The sequence below is a fragment of the Camelus bactrianus genome, chromosome 16 (genome assembly GCF_048773025.1).
Source record: "Camelus bactrianus isolate YW-2024 breed Bactrian camel chromosome 16, ASM4877302v1, whole genome shotgun sequence".
NCBI lineage: Eukaryota > Metazoa > Chordata > Mammalia > Artiodactyla > Camelidae > Camelus > Camelus bactrianus.
The window spans coordinates 45,945,140-45,966,247 of NC_133554.1; the positions used below are offsets into that span (position 1 = coordinate 45,945,140).

General features: G+C 35.7%; 1 protein-coding gene across 4 annotated transcripts in view; it reads left to right on the forward strand.

Annotated features, from left to right (window-relative positions):
- TLK2 (tousled like kinase 2) overlaps nucleotides 1–21,108 on the forward strand; it is a 100,018-nt gene that overhangs the window by 66,668 nt on the left and 12,242 nt on the right. For all 4 annotated transcript variants that reach the window (XM_074343444.1, XM_074343445.1, XM_074343443.1 and 1 more), the window contains 6 exons: nucleotides 5,359–5,511; nucleotides 9,402–9,468; nucleotides 10,523–10,620; nucleotides 12,246–12,327; nucleotides 15,900–15,991; nucleotides 20,736–20,825. In XM_074343444.1, the coding sequence (XP_074199545.1) occupies nucleotides 5,359–5,511; nucleotides 9,402–9,468; nucleotides 10,523–10,620; nucleotides 12,246–12,327; nucleotides 15,900–15,991; nucleotides 20,736–20,825 (582 nt within the window). The remainder of the gene's footprint in view (nucleotides 1–5,358; nucleotides 5,512–9,401; nucleotides 9,469–10,522; nucleotides 10,621–12,245; nucleotides 12,328–15,899; nucleotides 15,992–20,735; nucleotides 20,826–21,108) is intronic.

Below are 21,108 nucleotides of genomic sequence, written 5' to 3' on the forward strand. Positions count from 1 at the left end.
CCAAAGGAAAATGAAACAAGCAAAGACCCAAGGAAGAATTTCCTGAGTTAGGTATAAAACAAAATAAAGCACTGGAAGAACCTTATAGGACATGTCCCTGATGCTCTTGAAGGGGACAGTATCCAGTCATCAGAGATGGTCACCTCTTTGAAGGCAAGGACTGAGCCAGCGGTCAGGCTGTAGACTAGCTCCACTGTCTGTGCCTGTCAGCAACTTGGAATCTTGAGCACTTTTTCACTTTATTATAACTTTGGTTTGAAACATTCAAATATTTACTCCAAGGAGGGAATTGACATTTAAAATCCTAAAATTTCAACTATGTAAATAGCTAATATTAGCTTAGGAGTTGAAGTATCTTCAGGTTGTAGTACCCTTTGGTCTGTCTTTCTTTCTTTCTTTCTTTCTTTCTTTCTTTCTTTCTTTCTTTCTTTCTTTCTTTCTTTCTTTCTTCTCTTCCTTCCTTCCTTCCTTCCTTCCTTCCTTCCTTCCTTCCTTCCTTCCTTCCTTCCTTCCTTTCTTCCTTCTTTTCTTTTCTTTTCTTTTTTCTTTTCTTTTCTTTTCTCTCAAATTTTTATTGAAGTATAGTTGATTTACAATGTGTTATATTTATTTTGATTGTTAGATCATTTCCATCTGAGACTGGGTTGGGGGGGTGACACATTGTATTTTTAATCATGGGCTCTCAAACTGATCTGTAGATCACTGTGACTTGAAGGGTTCCGTAGACTGCCTTTCCTACCTTTTTTTTCTTGCCGAAATAACTTACTGAGCATTGATTTGAAAGGGTGGAACTACTTTTGAATAGTAGTGAAACATAAATAATAACAGATTTATGCCTGAAAGAAAAGTACATATACTGATGTTATTAATAATGCTTTGTTAAAACTAACCTCTGGTCAGTGCTTTATATGTGATCCTTTAACCTCCAACTTGGTTTAGGTGTATTTTTGCCTCATAGATATACCTCACGTATGCATATTTTGGTGTGATAAGAGGCTATCAGTTAGAGATACGGTACCCTGGAAGAAAAAAGTCTTTTGAATTAGGTCACATACCAGAGGCTCAGAGCTGCGTCCATTCTGAGCTCTAAGCATAGGTGGCTGGGTACTTAGCAGAATTGCACCAGGGCAGTGTAAATGGCTGCTGCACGGGGAGCATGATGCCTATTGCATAACACCCTGACCAAGATGTGCAAATTGCCCTGGAAGTGACACACCACCCAGTTTTGCTGGAATGGGACAGAAAGTGAAACTTGTATCCCTGGTTGCTGGTCAGAGCTTCCTAAGCTCAGACTGGGTCCCACATGTGATTGTGTCAACCAGCCCTTGACAACGGTTACTCCTCAGATGGCAGTTTTTAAAATGTCTGCAGACTTAGTTAGGCATAAAAGGTTAGTGGATTTGTATAGAGATATAAAATGTAATTACTTTTAAGAAGTGATTACAGTTTTTGCTGATAGTAGCAGTGTTTTTTTCTTTTTTTCTGTAAGTAGCCTGATGCCCAGAAGGTTCTAGAAGTCTTATGTAGTAAAAGTACAAAATGATGACTTTGCTGTAGAGCCATCAGACCAGAGAAATTGGGACTATCTAAATGAGACCCATAACCAGGATTCTTTCTTCTAAGTGGATAGCATGTTTTCATGGTTTTAAGTCATGTAAATTGAAGAATATCCATCCCGTCTCTTGAGAAGCTGTTTCTGGCTGATATCTATTAATTATAGGTATAATATTTTATAAAGTTTTACTTTAATAAATTAATTCCCTTTCTTAATTGTAATGCAGAAATTGAAGTTCTTTAGTTGTAAAAGACTGTATCTGATATCCTCACAGATAATAGTAACCTGTGTATAAGAAACTCCACAACATAATTTGGTGTGTAAGGTAGCTGAAGCAGTACTAGGTTTTATAGGAAGAGACAAACCTCAAGACATTAAAAAAATTAATCAGATGATCAAAAATATAGTCTCAGCAGGAGCTTCAACACAGTTCTTTTATTCTCACTTTGTTCCTTGCTTTTTTTTGAGTGATCTTTTTAAGCCCCTAAAACAGAAGATTTGTATCTAATAGGGAGATCATATCAGATTTGTAATATTTTTTTTTTAGCCAGGTTAGTCATTTTTCCTGGTAATTTTGAACCTGTTGAAAAAGTAGCTTATTTTACAGTTCTGAGAAAGTAGTGACGTTAAATTCCGTTGTTATTCAGTATACAGTTTTTTATTTAAATAAGTCTCAAAGCCTCAGATAGTCAATGATAAGGCAATAAAAAAATTCTTTATGAAGATTTTCTTTCTATTGCAATAGGCAACATTAAAGTAATGGGATTTGACCTGTATACAAAACTGTGGTCGTTTAAGATGTGGATGATCAGAGGGAATAAATTAAACTTTATAGCTTGTAATGCTAGTCCATGTATTTAGTCTGATGTGTAAGGAATTATAGAATCCCATTTTAACGTGATTTCTTGTGAACCATCTGATTCTTGGTCACATGATCCATAAAATGAGTGACAACTCTTTTTGTTGATTCAATAAATGTCAGATCTCCCTTGAGTAGTACATACCATTTCACAGTTCCCAGTAGACACAGAACATATGAATCTTTAAAAATTCTTATCTGAGGTATTCGGACACTATCTGTAGATCACCACTAAAATTTTTTTGGCTAAAATAATGTCTGAAAATATGTATATTTCAATACCTCTCCATTCTTTGGTGTTCTCTGGCTTGTGGCAGCATCTTCACAGTGTGTTCCCCCGTATGTCTTTGTGTCTTCTTTTCTTATGAGGACACTTTCTTATGAGGACACCCACCCTACTCCAGTATGATCTTATTTTAACAAATTATGTCTTCAATGACCCCATTTGCAAAGGTCATAATCTGAGATACTGGGGGTTAGGACTTTTAATGTATCTTTTTGGGTGATGCAGTTCAACTGATAATGGTACCTACAGCTGATTGTCTTGTTTTCTTTTACAGGTAATGGCTTTTTAAATAGAGTTACTTAGATTTGAGTGAAGTAAATGTATCAGATCATTAATACTATTGTAAAAGATGGTAGAAAAAGTCTTTCCATGGGTGATGAAGGGTGAGCATTCTCTAAAATTGATGCAGTGCAAGAAATATTTAAGAGTCAGCTGTTTAAAAGACACTGTCATATGTGTTGGAGATATGAGAGTTGATAAGACATTGTTCTTGTTCCAAGAGAAGTTAAAGTATGATTAAGTCAATAAACTGTGTTTTCCCAAAATAAACCTAAATGAAGTATCACTGATAGACTATTTTTAGATGACTTTTATTTATAAGTATAAATAGCTAAATAGTTTCAAGAACATCCAGGATTAATGTAGGAATCCTTATCATATGTAACGTTGATCTCTGGTGCATCAGTTTTCAGGTCCAAGCAAGCGCTCTCATTTTCAGAATATACAGTTTAAAGATGTCTCCAGAGGCATTTTGGCACAAGAGCACCCTGTGTTTATGGTTTATATATGATGGTTGTGGGGCTCCTTTCTTTGTGAATTTGGGAATTAAATGAATGGATTCTCCCTGAAAACTATAAGAAATCAGTTTTATTTTATATTTAATAAGGATAGTTGCTAAAATTTCAATCTTCCAAAGCAGTTAGTCTTCAAAGACAAAATGTTGTGGCACACCACTAGCATACTGTAGTTTATAGTTAAACTGTATATTGTATGGTTATCTTCAGAGAATTCAGAGTGCGTTGACATCATGGCCCTGAAAGAGTAGAAACAAACTAAAGATATTTTATCAATTTTTTGATTGGGAAACTCATATTTAGAGAAGATAAATGTTTTCCTCGAGAACACTCATTGAGTGAGAAGGAAGATTGTGATTTTACCTAAGAATTCTGTACCTCAATCCAGAATTCTTTCAAGCTATGAATTATTTATATACATATATTTTGGAGGAAAAGGCATGTCTCTAATGATAGTTAAAAGATTTTTTTCAGACAAGCAGACAACTCTTGAATTAAAATGTCCACTTTGCTCTTAAACTGACATCTAATCAGTGAGTCAGCTCCTCTTAAAGCCAAGAGAATTGTATTAGATGAATAGATATTTATTTGCAGTGTTTTGATTAGGTTAACCTTGCTAACACTTAATTGCCCTTATAGATAATGGCAGCATAAATTGTATGATGGGCATCTTGTTTTTTCTGGTTGCCATTCTTCTGAGAAAGATATACTGAATCTGGAAAAAGTCTAGAGACTGTTGACTATAGTGTTCAGGGAAGAGGGTGGAATAGATTTCATTTGAGAATATAGATTTGAAAAATTAGATTCTATCATTCTAAAAAAGTAAAAGTTGGATCAAGAAAAGGAGATGGGGGAAAAGACATGGTAGACAGAGAAGGAGAAGGGAGCTAGCATTTGACTGTCAAGTCAACTGTGATACATGATTTAAAGATTGTAGTCTATTAAGTGGTTAATCTCCAATCTTGGTATATTTTTATGTACCAAGTCTATAAACCTTAGTGTCTGTCAGGTATCAGTATATATGAGAGAAAGTGGATTACTTATATGGGTATTTTTATTGACTCCTAGTTTGTAAACTAGTTTATTATAGAAAAATGCAGCATCATATTTGAAAATACTCTATATCTTATTCAGAAATACATTCCCAATGACAATGGTATTAGATGTTGCAAGTCTTTATATATGTTTTTTATTAATTCATTTTAAGTACTGTTTCTTAAGGAGTTTTTTACTAGTTGAAGGGCTTCATTTTACTTTCTCTAAATGTACATAATTGTTCTTAAAAAACTTAGTGTAGGTTTCACCATATCAGTGACTGGTTGGTAACAGTTCACTTAGACTAAAATAAATGAAGACCTTTTTCCACTTTGTTTAGCATCATTCAAATTTTGGTATCTTTCTAGGTAGAATTTGAGGAAATGTTACTCCAAATAAAAAGACACTTGGGATCTTTTATACCTTTTTTCTTATGTAAATACAGTTCTTTACTTTAATGGGTTAATTACCAGAGAGTTGTTTTCTAACTGTTAAAAAGGAATCAGCAATTTTTTTCCTTTTGAGTTAGAAAATAAGGTCACAGTAGAAATTTGAGATTTTTCCTTCCTGCCCACATTCCTATTCTGAGAATAATCATAACTGGTGTCTTAAAGCACGAACTCATTCCAAAAAATCGTTCTTTCACCATATATTTGGCCCTTCCAACCTGAAGTTAAAATCAAATCTCTCCTTACTTAAAGGGGCTTATTTTTTCTGAAGTCTATCAGATATACAGTCTATCAAATATAAAGATATTTGTGTTTATTCTATACCCATCTTAAAGAACTTTTGACCTTCTTCCTCTATGCAACATCTTTTGTATCTCTAGGCAACAGGAAAGGATAAATTCACAGAGAGAAGAGATAGAAAGACAACGAAAAATGTTAGCAAAGCGGAAACCTCCTGCCATGGGACAGGCCCCTCCAGCAACCAATGAGCAGAAACAGAGGAAAAGCAAGACCAATGGAGCTGAGAATGAAACGTATGTTCTGTACTGATGTGAACTGTGAGATTCTACATTCTCCTCTGAAATACAAATGTCTTTTTGAGTGCACTGGAAAAAAACGATAAATTATGGAGATTTCTGGAGCTTAAGCTTTCTTTTTAGTTACATTAATGGATTTGCTTAACTCATATAAAAACCCTATAAAATTAACTCATTTTCTTAGTCCTGATCTTCTTCAGGGAGTTTCAGATAAGAGGTAGAAATAATGACATTTAAGTTGATATCATGGTCTTTGGTCACTCTTAAAACAAAAGTAATGTCATTAGGTATTCAAATAATATAATTGCTGATGTGCAGTTTTAGGTTATGATACATTGGTATCATCTTATGGGGATTACCTGGCTACCGTTTCAGACTCAAGAATGCAACTGAAGAGTGCTCTTCAGTGGTCTAAAGAGCACTTAGTTAACAGCCACAAGTTTAGGCGTAACCTCAGGTAAGTTAGACACTACTTTAGGAAAAGGATGTTTTCCCAGTAAGCCAGTTCTTAACATTCCCAGTATTTTTTCCTGGTCTGGGGACCTAAGGAAAACACCAGTATCTTAAATTGCAGTGTAGCCATCTTTTTCACTGCCAGTCAGCAGTTACTCCATAGCTACCATGCATAGGAGGAATAGAATGCTTAGAGCACAGGTGCCTTCCTTTTTCACCCCAACCCCGTGTCAAATTTCTCTAATTGATTTTTGAATCCTTGACCACTAAGAAAATCTTCCACTGGGAAAGGAGTTGGTAAGCTTTTTTTCTAATGGGCCGAATAATAAATACTTTAGGCTTTGCACTCTTGAGGTTCTCTGTTGCAACTACTCAGCTCTACTGTTGTAGCTTGAAAGCAGCCATAGACAGTACATCAATGAATGAGCGTAGCTGTGTTCCAGTAAAACTTTATTTACGGAAACAGACTGTGAGCTCAATGGCCCACAGGTTATAGTTTGCCAACGAGGCACGACTGCTAAACAGGATTGGCATGAAACCTGTATGTTACTCACCTATTTAAAATATCTCTTATGCATACCCTGAAGATATTTAAGCCATCACCTCTATCTTCAAGAGGCTTTCAAATTAAAAAGGGAAAAAAGACCTACAGATAATAGTGTAAAAAATCTCTATAAAGAATTGATGGTAGCTGCGAAGTCAGGTTCCGAATTGGATGTTTGAAATCTAAAATATTTTTTTCATAGAAATAGTCATTGGTATTGTAATCAGTATATTTATAGTGGCTACACTGGTTTTTTTTCAAGGGAAAAAGAAATATTGTAAAGCTGTGATTGTGGGATTTATTAGTACCACGCTCTAACCATCTGAGCTAACTGGTCACCCCTGTGTGATTGTGGGATTTAAAGAGAGCCACAAATAAGGGATAATGATACTGTGTAATTTATTGACTAATATGTCTTTTGCCTTTAATGTTTTCATATTAGTTCACAAAAACAAATTAACCCTTAATCCACCTCAAGTATAATAATACTTACATTACACCATTATTAAAAGTTCATGACATCCCAGAAATGTATCTTTCTTCATTCCAGTGAGAAAGATGGCTTAACACCAGTCCTCACCCCATACATACCTGTTGTGTTGGGGAGCCTTTTCCTTGACATTCATTTAGTAAGTCTCTGTTAAATGCTTATTATGTATTTGGCCCTGTTCTGGACACTAGGGATGCAGAGCTGAAGGATACAACCCAGCCTTAGGAGCTCACAGTTTCTCTAGGGAAAATGAGCAGATGAATAAACTAATAATTACTTTAAGTATAGTGATAAAAGTATGCACAGTGAGTAAATTTGGAAAACATCTTCACTCTGAGTATTTTAAAACTAGATTCTAAGAAAAAATATTTCCTTTCAAAAAGTCCAAGTAGGAGCCCATATTTGAAGAATTCTTTAGGCAAATGCTGTACACATTAATCTGATTATTTTCTCTTTCCTGGCTCCTGTATTTAGTTTGTGAAGGGACTCTCCTTCCAGTATTACTTGACAATTATTTAATGCTACTGCATAAGACCGTTGGCTTAGGAGTGATAAAGCAGGCACAGGTTGTTTTTTTGCTGTAGAATAATAATTAGAATTCAGTCTAGGCCAGTAGTGTGTCAGTAAGCAGTTGCCATCTGGAGTCCTGTGTAAAATCCAAGCTGGAAGGCTGTGAGTCCAGTCTTTAATTACAGTATGTGACTTGGCTCATTCCTTTGGCTAGAAGGCAGAAGCAGTCCTCTGGAGTCTTGGAGTGAGTTACATTATCCTTTCCTGGTACTGAACCTATTTCAGGCAGAGAGAATTCTTAGCTGTGATTTTTCATTTCTTCCTTTTTTACTTGTGTGATGTGGAGTAATGGATGTAAATATTTCTGCAACTATGAAAAGATAGGTGAAACAGCCCTAGTGGGTGTATTTTTCTTGTTATTTTAATTTTCTTTTAGTCAGACCTCAAAAGGCTCTATTTTGTGGCCCTTCCTGGTTGATAGGATAGCTGTTCCTTCTTTCTCTTGCTATTTAGAAAAAACTTTGAAATACATGTGTGTGCTTCTAGAATGTGAAGAGGTTTAAGATGGAGGAGTAAGATAAATCACTTCTTACATGTTCATTTTTGAGATAAGAGGATGCAGTTGAGGTTAGGTGGAACATGAAGTGAGTGATGACCCATCAAGTCAGTCCTGTGAGAACTGAGAACTGTTATATAGAATTTTACATATTATTTCTCTTCACATTCTCGTTTTAATAGTCACAACAGCTTTTTAAGATAAGTGTCATTACTTGCTGCATTTTTAGGAAACTGAGATTAAAGTTGCTTGCCCAAGGTCACATGGCCTGAGTTGTACTTTGAACCCTGGTCCTCAGACTCCAAATCCTGGACTCTTTCTTTTCTTTAATTTTATTTTTTATTGAAGTGATTTACAATGTTAGCTTCAGATATACAGCAAAGCAATTCAGTTATACGTGTACATACTTAGATACATATATATTTTTTTCAGATTGTTTTCCATTATAGCTTATTACAAGAAATTGAATATAGTTCCCTGTACTGTACAGTAGATCCTTGTTTATCTGTTTTATATATAGCAATGTGTATCTGTTAATCCCAAACTCCTAATTTATTTCCATCCCCCCTTTCCCCTTTGGTAACCATAGTTTGTTTTCTATATCTGTGAGTCTATTTCTGGTTTGTAAATAAAATTCAGACATATATAATATATATACACACAGACACACATTTTTAGATTCCACATATAAATGATACATGATATTTGTCTTTGTCTGGCATACTTCATTTAATGTGATAATCTCTAGGTCCACCCATGTTGTTGCAAATGGCATTATTTCATTCTTTTTTTATGGCTGAGTAATAGTCCATTGTATATATACATCACATCTTCTTTATCCATTCATCTGTCAATGGACATTTAGGTTGTTTCCATGTCTTGGCTATTGTAAACAGTGCTGCTATGAAGCTGGACTCTTCCTGCTATGTTGTTCTTCTCTTAATATCAAGATCAGAGAGTTATCAAAAATAATAAAATACATTGGCTTACTATTTTCCCCTTTAAAAAAACCTTAAGACATATAATTTTTGGTTGTCTCTTCTAATGGATTTTCATCTGAGTAAGGTATGAGATAAAACTCGTTTCATAAGGAGTGTAAAAATATAGCTCATTAATTTTTCTCATTTTTTACAAATTCGACTTCTGGCTTTGAATTCCTTCCTTCACATCACATCTGATAAATCATAGAAGTTTTTCTCTCGTCAAAAGACTGCAGGATAATCTGTCTTTTGGTCATTTTAACTACGAGATTCAGTGTACTGTATAACATGCTTTGGCATTAAGCACACTATGATTTCAAATAATTTACTGAAATTTCTGTCATTATTTTCCAGGTTAACTTTAGCAGAATACCATGAACAAGAAGAAATCTTCAAACTCAGATTAGGTCATCTTAAAAAGGTAAGTATGATGAGAAAATCTGTCTGGAGAAAAACAATTTTTAGTCTACATTTGTTGTTGAAGCTATTTGGTCATTTGGGCAAATTAATAGCTTCATATATCTGCAAGAATCTTCAATAGGTACTTTCACTATTACACCTAGTCTTCTAATTGTGGAGCTCTGATCTTTCAATTTTCAAGTCAACTGCAGCCACGCAGTGAGAGTGCTTTTCCCACTAATGACGTAACCAGTAGATAATTCTGTATACCTCATAAGGCTTCACAAGTGATTATCTTTTTGGCAAAAATTAAATGTAAAAATAAGAGCAGATGGTGCTGAAATTGATATTTAACTTATTATGATATTTTAAATCACATAGCAGCTCTTACCTCTTGCCTGAACTAAGAAGAGCCATATTGTAACACAAAGGCACCTACAGAATTTGTTATTGACAGTGTTCACAAGGGTATCTTAGATATAGATGGCTCATGTCTTTAATTCAGCAGCCTATACATTTTTGGTGTTTATTGCTTATCTTGAAGATGGTCAGTAAGCATTCAATAAACTGCTATTTATGTGTGTGTGTGTGTGTGTGTGTGTCTCCCTCCCGCCTCCCCCAGTGGGTTCTCAGATCTTGTTAAGTCAGTAGAACTTAAGGCACCAAGTGTAATCCACACTTAGAGAACAGAACCCAATAGAGAACCTGGTTTTTGTTTAAAAAAGAAAAAAGTGCATGCCTATACGTATAAACGCAAAACAAACGTTTCTGGAAACTAACGCAAGAAACTTAAGTGTATATATCTGGGGAATGGGCATGGAGAAGAGAAAGGGGGGGGCAGAGGACTTTCATTTTTCCTGCTATACTTCTCTGTGTGGTTTGAATTTTATTTATTATTTTGCTTTGGGGTTTTTTTATGATTAGAATTCTGGTTCTTAAAAAAAAAATCTTTTTCAGTGCAAAACATCTTCCTTTAGCTTTTCATAAGAGAAGTGTCTGCTTTTGTTTTTGAAATGAGATTCTGAAAACGTAAAATTTCCTGTGTTCTGAGTTGGTTTTTTGTCTTTTCATTTTAGGAAGAAGCAGAGATCCAGGCAGAGCTGGAAAGGCTAGAAAGGGTTAGAAATCTACATATCAGGGAACTAAAAAGGATACATAATGAAGATAATTCACAGTAAGCAAGTTGGGGGTATGTTGGGTTGGAGATTGCTGAGCACTTTCTAGCATGAATCGAATGGTCTAGAATGATATTTTTGCTTAATGTAAATTTGGTATATGATTCCATAGTGTGCTTAGCGCTATTATAGTATGTAATACAGTTTTAGGAACAGAATTATGATTTGTGTTAGTTTAAATATATGTAAATATATTAGGTTTATATATTAAATATATATCTATGCATACAGTATAGCAGTTTTACACAAGTAGAGGTTACTAAAGCAATATGCTTTGTAGTCACAAATGGTTTGGTTGTAGTGTATGTTCAGATTTACCTACAGAGCCTTATTAGGGTGAAGCGAAGGGTGACAGTATGGTGTTGTGGAAAGATCACTGGGTTGAGATGACAGTTTCTCAGTGACCTTTACGGGCCATTCAAATGTTGAGATGTTTAAGAAAAACTTTTAAGTTCAGCACAGTAAATAATGATAAATGTTCACCTTTGTTTATAACTCATTTAAGGGGTTGAAACTATGAAAAGTAGATTGCAAGTGGGAAATGGCTTCTATCCATAATCTGTTCTTTCCCACATTTTTCTGACTCTGAAACATGATTTTATTTTTGACATAGCTACAGCTTGTGTATTTTTGGCCAGTATGAGCCCTGGACTTTCCTTTCTGTAAAGTGGCAGGCAACAACAGTTCCCATTACTGAGCACTATGTGTCAGGCAGGGTGCTAAATGTCCTTATGTTGTGTCACTTAATCATCACAATAATCAAATGAGATAGGTCATCTTCAATAAATAGATCTGGAAACTGGCTTAGACAAATTAACTTGACCAGGGACCAGGGACTAGTGTGACCAAACAAAGAGTTGATATGTGGATCTGACTCCCAAGCTAACCACAATGCAGAAATGTCACCTCTCTCCACAGGCATGCCATTCTCTCTCCACAGGCATGCCATTCTCTCAAAATCAAAATAAAGTAATTTCAGGATTATTAGTGGGGCTGTTTAAGATCAGGAACTAGGCAGAAATATTTTTCAAGTTATTTTTGCCAGAAACTCTAATTTCTTTGTCTTATTGTTAGAAAATGATACAAGGTGGACTCCTATATGGGGAAAACATTTATATCACGAAGACTTAACATCTTAAAGAGAAAACACGTAGAACATGTGACTCATAATGAAATCTTTTTAAAGGCCAAAAATCTTAGAATTTTAGTTTATGTAGTTCTGTAATGGCAGAAGCATGTGGTTCTTGAATGGTTTGGAGGAACCAAGTAGCGCAGTTTGAAAATCTCTGTTCTAGTGTATAGTTTGCCCCCCACAGTTTATAGCAGAGCAGAAAGGGAGGGAGGTCAACAAATGTCACTAGTCTAATTGTGGCTATGCTGAGGCTGGCACCCATGGTGCATGACTCTACAGCTAATGCTGTTCATTGTACTTATGCTGTCTCGAAACTATAGAACTTAACTATAGAACATAAAATGCTCAGAATTTGCTGTATTGGTGATCATTGCCAAGCTGTTGGCAGTAGCTGTAATCATGTGTATAACATGTTAGATTTTCTGGGAAACATGGAAAATTGTGTAGTCCTTGACCTCTGGGTGTTATTGTTATATATTCCTGTTTCCACAGATTTAAAGATCATCCAACGCTAAATGACAGATATTTGTTGTTACATCTTTTGGGTAGAGGAGGTTTCAGTGAAGTTTACAAGGTAAGTATGAGGAACTAGGTACAGAGACTGAGGGTTAAATTATTGATTATTATCAACTTGGAGAACATTAAGAATAGTGATAACTGTGGGTTGATAGCTATTGGTTGAAATTCAAAAACTTTAAGAACCTGTACCTTTGGGAGAACTTCTTCCAATAAACTTAAGTAACTAAGCAAAATACAATACTTTACCCTGTTTTCAAGTTTGAAAAGTAAATAATTATAGATTTAAAAAAAAACAGGAAGAGAAAATAACATTCATGTCTGGGTAATGGAATTATGGCGATTTTTATTCTAGTTTTGTACTTTCTGCCCATCTTCATTTGTTAGAAATGAATGTTACATTTAAACAAAATAGATTTGTTAAAATTAATTCTTTGAAAACGTGGTTTTTATTTTTAAAATGTTCTCATTTTCTAAGTCAGCATTTAGTAGCGCTGGCATTCTGAAGGAGTGTCCTGGCTTAGAGTACTTCAGTTGGGCCAGCAAAGTACAGGCTGCTATGCCTCCAGTTGATTTTTCCTAAATGAGGAATTCGGTCTGTTTTAAATGTAACTGCAGATATATCACACATTAACCAGTCATGGCCTCCTTAAACTTCTGTAGATGTTTCTAGCACCTAGCTTTTAAATGCTGAATTGGTTTGTTAAGTGTTCTTTACTGCGTGGCCCTGGTAATTCCCTCTTTCCTAAGGTGTAGCCTTTGCTGTTGTGATTTATGTTATGCCCATATGAATTTTTATATGGGAGATCTTTTGAGTAAAATAATTTTTCATTTCAGATAACAATAAAAACTAGTTGTACTATTTTCCCTTTTTATAATATTTTTCATTGTGGTTATATATATATATATACACAAATATATATATAAAACATTGGCCATTTTAATTAACCATTTTTTAAGTGTACAATTCAGTGGCATTAAGTACATTCACAGTGTTGTGAAACTGTCATCACTATACATTTCCAGAACTGTAATAATTAGTTTTAGTGTACTGCTGGGTTTGATTTTCTAATATTTTGCTCATATTTTTAGTCTGTGTACATAGTAGGACTGACTCATAGTTGTCTTCTGTGTGCAAGCAGCATTGTCTAGCTCTTGTGTCTTAGTTATCCTAGAACGAGTTGTGAAATTCTCTTCTGTGTTCTGGAATGCTCTGCATTACATAGGAATTGTTGGCTTCCTAAAAGTTTGTTAGAACTGAATCATAAAATCACCTAGGTAGATGTCATTTTAGAGGAAAGCTATTTGACAACCTTTTCGGTTCCTTCTATAAATACTGATCTATTCAGATTTTCTTTCCCTTCTTAATTTGGTTTTGGTAATTCAGTTTTTCTGGAAAATCACTCTGTTTCATCTTGATTTAAAAATATCCATACCTTAGTTATTTCTCTTTTCTTTTGAAATGTTTATTTTTGTTGATAAAATCTACTGTTTTATGTTTTCTATTAACTTTTGCTTTCAGTCTTTCCTTCTGCTTTCTTCTTTGTTTTCATTTTTGAACCATATGCTTAATTTATTTTTTATTTTTGGTAATTTTTAAAAATTGTGGTTAAAAAACATGTAACAAATTTATCATTCACTCTTTTAATGTGTACAGTTCAATAGTGTTAGGTATATTCATGTTGTTTTGAAACAGCTCTCTAGAACTTTCTCATCTTGCAAAACCCACTAGCTCTACTCACTAATCAGTAACTCTTTTTCCTCTCTCCCCAGCCACTGGTAGCCACTGTTCTAGTTTCTGGTTTTATGAATTTGATTACTTTTAGATACCTCATATGAGTGGAATCACACAGTGTTTGTCCTTTTGTGATTAATTTGTTTCACTCAGATTAATATTCTCAAAGCATCCACGTTGAAGCATGTGACAGAGTTTCCTTCTTTTTAAGGCTGAATAACCTTCCATTGTATGTATATACTTCATTTTCTTTATCCGTTCATCTGCCAGTGGACATTTGGGTTGCTTCCTCCTCTTGTCTGTTGTAAACAATGCTGCTTTGAACATGCATGTGCAAATATCTCTGAGACTCTGCTTTCAGTTCTTTTGGCTTTATACCCAGAGGTGGGACTGTTCCTTTTTAAAAACCATTAAAATTGGTTCTTGGTGCTTTCCAGTTACCTGTTAGCGATTTCTTCATCCTGTTTTTTTCCTAGTATATTCTTCAAACATTTTAACATTTCTGAGATCTAGATGCTTCTTAGAGTGATGTGTACATTTAATGTAGTTATTGTTTTGCTGTTTTCCACTCCCCAGAAGCCCTTCTTAATTGAGTGATGGATCATAGTGTCTTGGATTCAAAAATATGGTGTGGTAATTGGAATAAATGACACTTACAGTTCATTAGTGCTCTTACAAATTAGGTGATATTTAATCTGGTTTTTAATAGTTTGAAATGGTTCTCTACTATAAAGCCATGATGCATGCATGCAGGTGGACTTCAGAATTTGAAACAAAAATACAGTTCAAAAGTTTCCATTTCCATGAAATAAGATGTTTGTTCTGTTTGAATTGTTTGGTTTTTATATTTTAAAAAACACTGGTTTAAATTTAATATAAATTAGAAGTTTCTTTTATAAGCAACCCTCTTTTGTATCCTGTGCTTTCCTAGAGGTAGCTTACATTTTAAAAGATCTGTGGAACTGTAATTACCACTGTTCACGGACTGTTTATTCTGTGCCTGTTGCCTTCATCTGTTTGTACATCTGTGGAAGCTGGCAGATAGTTGATAATAATGTTGGAACTGAAGTAGTAAGTTTTTAATCCGAACTTTTAAAGCCCAAGAAAATCTATTCATTCTGAAGGAGTTCCCTAATAAATTCTTTTGAACAGGGGAAATCTGTTGTATTAAAGTGCTACTTACTTTGTCAAATTGTGATTTACACCAGGCATCCTCAAAAACCTGTTACCTTTTTTCATTGCATAAGATAGCACTGTGTAGCCAGCAGTGGTGGGGATCAAAAACTGCTTTTTATTTACTAGCATTTAGGGGTGGGACTAAAGGTAGAGCTGTATTTTTATTGTTGTTTTTGTTTCTGTTTTTATTTCAATAAATAGTATAACAAATTAAAAGATTATTTTCTAGACAAACAGCAAAGAGAGGTGTATCTTGGGGGATTGTTTCTCAAGGAGGCAGACAGTCTGTGTCCCTAGCGTTTCAAAAGTGGCAGGACTTACTGCTGAAGCTTGTCAAGTCCTGGTGTCAGCCGAGGGGCGAGAATCAACCTAGGGGAGAAAAGTCCCAGCTAGGGTATAGGATGTCTGGGAAGAGAATTGTTTGGGAGTGACTGTTAAGGCATGGGCTGTCTTTCTGTTTGTGGTGTATGCTTGGTTTTATTTTCTAAACCCCTTGGTGCCAGTGCGTCTGGAGACTTCTAAATTATCTGATCACAAGTTTCAAGAAGATGATTGCAGCTCTGAGACAAGTGTGTGCTGTGTTGTCCACCACTATTGTTACTTAATAATGCACTTTGGACTTTGAATATGTTAGTCTTTTAAATAGAAGTTTCAAGTCAGTTGCCTGTAATTCTTGTTTAGCATTTATCCAGAATGTAATTTATTCCTTTTCTTTACAGGCATTTGATCTAACAGAACAAAGATATGTAGCTGTGAAAATTCACCAGTTAAATAAAAACTGGAGAGATGAGAAAAAGGAGAATTACCACAAGTAAGTGATACTAGAGTGCTCATTTTTTGAAATTTAGTAATAATAGATGTAGTTTGAGCATTGTGTTAAGAGCTTTACATGCTTTATTGTTGTTTCATTTAGTCCTCATAACTGTCCTAGGAGTGAATACATTTTCTGTTTTACTGATGAGGAAACTGATACTTAACAGAATTTGAGTAACAGTTAAGAAATGGCTAAGCTGGTATTTAAATCTAGACTTCTCTTAACCCAAAGCCGATGCTTTTAACCCTCCCCTTCCATTGTGTCTAAAATTAGCTATAATAAACAAGTAAAGCCTTAGAAATTATTGTTGCTTGTTTGTAGAAACCAGATGAGAGTGTTCTTTAGTGGTCTGGGAAGCTTGGGAAGCTTCGGGTGGGTTTTTTTTTTGCTGCTTCAGTCATTTCACTTTGGAGGAGATAGTTGGGGGGGGCATCTGCTGTGCCTCAGTGGTGCCTGTTTGACTTGTTCAGTTCCTCAGTGCTGTGCTCACTGACCCCATTTCAAAGTTCTTGGTCTTCAGTGTCCCAGTTAGTGTGCTTTCCTGTGTTTAGAATGTGCTTGTGGCAGCCCTTATCTGTACTTGGGGTTGGAGGTGGGAGGGTGACTTCTTTAGAATGAATAGTTATTACATGTGCAGGTGTGAATTTCTTTGTTCCACTAATGTCAGGCTTTGCCTGTCCTGACACTACCCACCCCCACCTCCTCCCTGCCAGCATCAGAACATCGGTGTTCATGGTTCATTTGCTTGGGAGGCCACGCAGACTTAATTTGCTATTAGGATCCCCACCGGGCTTAATATTGTTTCTTTGTTGTACTACCTTAGTCATGTCCTACCCCTGAAAGGAGGAGATAGCCCCTTTTGATATAAAGCAGTCTGCCTCCTTTCTATAAAAGCAGTTTTGTTTTTTTCTTATAAACAGTACTTTGAGGGGAAAGAAGCAGTGGACTTTGAAGTAGCGTTTTAGTAAGCGTCTAAATCTCCTGGGGAAAATAAAACATTTCTACATCATCAACCTGTTCTTGGGGCGTGGAGCAAGGCAACGCTTGCTTTATACCTCCAGTTCACTGGGGACCCGAGAACTCTTCCTCTTCCATGCAGACTGGTAGTGGTTCTCAGCACTGGGCAAGAGAAGGTTCCTGTGGCATTAAGAGACATAGGGCTTAGCAGAGGTAGGAAAAGGGATGGTGTGTGCTCTATGCATGACACCCCACATGTGTCCCTTATGTGACAGGCAGCTGTAGTCCAGATGCTTCTGAGGAGCAGTTACATTATTGTAAGTGTATTCCAGGCACTTGACATGCAGGGACGAATGGCACGCCGCAGTGAATGCCAGGGAGCCCGTCAGAGAAGGAAACCACATGTTGTTCTGACTAGTTAGAAATATGGTGAGAAATGTCCCCATTATACTGAGAGTCTCAGAGTACCTGAGGGTGTAGGAACAGTACATGCATCTCTCTGAAAATGCCCTCCAGCAATCCTTGGAGCCTGTTCTGCATCTTCCCTGTATGCTGACCACTAACCCAGTTGACTACCAGAGGTCAACGGTGGTCAAACTTGAGAAAATAATTCCTGTGCAGAGTTTTTGCAAATCTATATGTGCTTTGCATATTTATGCATATTTTGCTAGTCTCAGTATACAGCTTTTAGGCTGATCTTAAAATGAACTCTTGAGGGTTCTGCTCACCCTAGCCTTTTTGTTTGTTTGTTTTGGGGGGAGGTAATTAGGTTTATTTATGTATTTACAGAGGAGGAACTAGGGATTAAACCCAGGACTTCATGCATGCTAAGCATGCACTCTACTACTTGAGCTATACCTGCTCCCCCCACACCCTAGCCTTTTGAAGCAGTGAGGGATTGAAGCCAGGACCATGTGCCTCCTTGACACACTTGGCAAGCTGTTTGTGTCCTGGTGGGTGTGGATTGGGTGTCGTTCCACATTTGTCTACCAGATGGAGTCATAGAGCAAGTGAAGGGAATTGTCTCATTTTTCTGATCTGTTTACCAGTTCAGCTTAGGTTTGCAGTGTTGCTTCCTAGTCTTTGTATCCTCACCAGAGGTGGGAATTATGGCACTGGAGCACCTTCTGTGGAGTTGTCTGGGCAGGGGCCATCTCTGAGCTGATAGACACACTTGGGGAGGGAGTATGCAAAGTTTTTGTGACCTCCATTCATCCTTGGGGGAAAATTCTTAAAACGCTTCCACCTTTCTTTGAAAGGTTTTGCTTGCTAAGTGATACGAAACCATACTGATGAATTTCAGGCTACAGATAATAGTCAATTAGCAAAATGTTATTAATTCCTTTAAACTTACTTAAATTAAGGAGGCTTATATTAAGAACCTAACAGATTTCAGACAATGCTTCAAAAATTCAGTATTAAACTGAAAAGTAGTATACTTCACTGTTGTGGTAACATAAAATAAGAAAATGCTACTGCTATTACCCTACATAGTAAGGTCTTTTGATTGCTTTTCCTTTTGAGGGGATGACTTCCCAGCCCCATCTGGAATCAAGATATTTATTTGGGTAAAAAAAAAAAAAAGGAAGAATTCAAAGAAAATAAAAAGTTGTTGTAGTGTTTATTTTTGAGTTCTGTTCTTTACCCCCTCTCCTCTCCTTCCCCCACAAACAAGTAACACTGATTGTTCTACTTTGGCATTATTAACGCATTAATAGGTATTACTCGATTACTCCCCAAAATAACATATTAAGAACTTTACAGTAGAGAAAATTTCATATAAAGCTATCCAAGGATGTAACTGTGTCTGAAGTAGTTAGTATACACTTGTATAATACTCTTCTAATTTTCTAGGGTAAAATCATTGAAAGTCTAAATATATATCCACGTATAAGAGAGCAAAAGACTAACACTTTTAGTGAAGAAGTTTTTCCTGTTTCTATTAAAGTTCTGTATAGTGCATTAATCCTTTGAATGCTAAGTTGAAAGTTGAACATATGAAGGACATGGCAGAGCCTCTGCTTTAACTAGTAAAGTGAAAGAAATGGCCTTAGAGCCTGACGTGACGTTGAGGAAGTGCTTTGACACAGAAAAGTTTTCTAAGTTGGTGAGGACTTTGAATGACACTTCCTTTGATTCATAATTCTTGCCTCCTTTATTTTCCTCTATTTTTTGTACCTTGATGGAGAAATTGTTCTCTACTCTGAAATGCACAAAATCAAAAAGTTAAAAAAGGTGGGGAGCTATAGATTTATAGTGTGTTTGAGTAAGAAATGACTTAACAGTGATCTATTTAGTCCATAGGTTTCTAAACTTGTGTTTTTAGAAACAGCATCACCTTTATTTTAGCAAATGAAGTGCTACAAGGAATCTTGTTATATGAAAAAGGACGGTGTGGAGTTGCTTTCGTGAAATGAGGGGTTTGGTAGAAGTTACATTTGATTAGCTTCTCTCCGGATGCATTTGTATCCAAGGAGCTCCTTTTAAAACTTCCAGTCTGCTGCAGAGATGGGGCAGGCCAGAGAGGTGCTGTCACAGAGCTCAAACTTGAAGCCAAGGTTTCTTGGTCCCAGTGTGACGTGTGTTCCAACAGTGCTCTGCCTCACTGCTGGCCAGTCTTTTCTTTTCAGAAGGAAATATGGATGCTGATTAAATAAAGCATCAGAAGAAGCAAAAACGGCCAAAAAGTCGCAACTTGAAAAATAAACCTAATCAAACAAAGTTTCCATTGGGGAAAAACAATTACTTTTAGATTCCTTTTCTTTCCTGTAATTGTTCATCAGCTTTTCATTGGTTGAGTACTTTCTGTGTATTTTTGACATGCTGGAATACACCAGTTTCAGAAAATGTCGTGTGTGTGTGTGTGTGTGTGTGTGTGTGTGTGTGTGTGTGTGTGGTTTTATTTTACCATACTGTGGAAAGTTTCTCTTTTCTGTCTTTCCTTATAGCTAAATGCCCCAAACTAAATGGTGCTATATTACTTATAGTAATATGTAATAATATATATGATATTTATAATATGTATAATATATAATATCCTATTGCTTTCTTTGTAAATAAGAACTAAATACTTTTAAAATTGGTAATTCCATTATATTAACACATTCTACTATTCTTTTAAAATTCAGTATATGAATATGTCAGATTATATAATGCTTTCTTGTTCCTAATCTTCCTAAATAATTTTACATTGGAAAAGTACCAAAATAAGATGTTAATACATATTTATAAATTCTTGTTTTAAGAAAACTAGGGTTTCCATAATTTCAAATTTGTAATCAGATTTGCATTTTCTTAGAAGGAAGTAAATCTGATAATTCTTTAAATTATTTTTTGTAAGGAGTAAGGTTTAAAAACAAATTTAAAGTATCATTAATTGCCTTATCTAACTGGTAGTCCTTTTACCCAATGAGTTTACATGCTAAAATCGGTCCCCTTGATGTAACCCCAGAATATAAACTTTTATACATAGGAAATATCAGCTTTAGAGGAGAGAAAAATTGCTGTCTGTATGCATTTTAAAGCTCTGATATTCAGATATAAATATAAAAGAGGTGAGATTGTCATAGAACGAACTTGAAAGGGTAAAAGGTGAGCACCTACTATTTTCTGAACAGCTTGGTAGATACTGGTAGAGAAAACAGGGTGAAGAAAGGACGAGGTGGACCTGAATGGAATGAATATGCAAGAATAGTGGAGAAGTCAGAGAATATTTAGGGTATCCTGGAAGAGTACTAAGAGACCGGCCAAAATACACCATGTTGATTTTCTGTTTTATTTACAGGCATGCATGTAGGGAATACCGGATTCACAAAGAACTGGATCATCCCAGAATAGTTAAGCTGTATGATTACTTTTCACTGGACACTGACTCGTAAGTGCTTTCTTTACCGTTTTAGCTTAGCAGTTAATGTTATTTTCTTGCAGTGTATTGATGACTCAAGGAACAGAGTTTTAACTATCAGCTCTCGGAAGCTGGCACAAATTGGTGCCAGCATACCACTGACAAGCACCAATCAAGAGAGTCTTACCTCACCCTGGAGACTCTGATGAGCACTGACTGGCCTTTTAAAGAAGTACCAGCAATGTGACTTTATCGTACAATGAGAATGACTGTGGCATAGCCCAGTGCTGCATCTTAAAATGTAGGTTCGTAG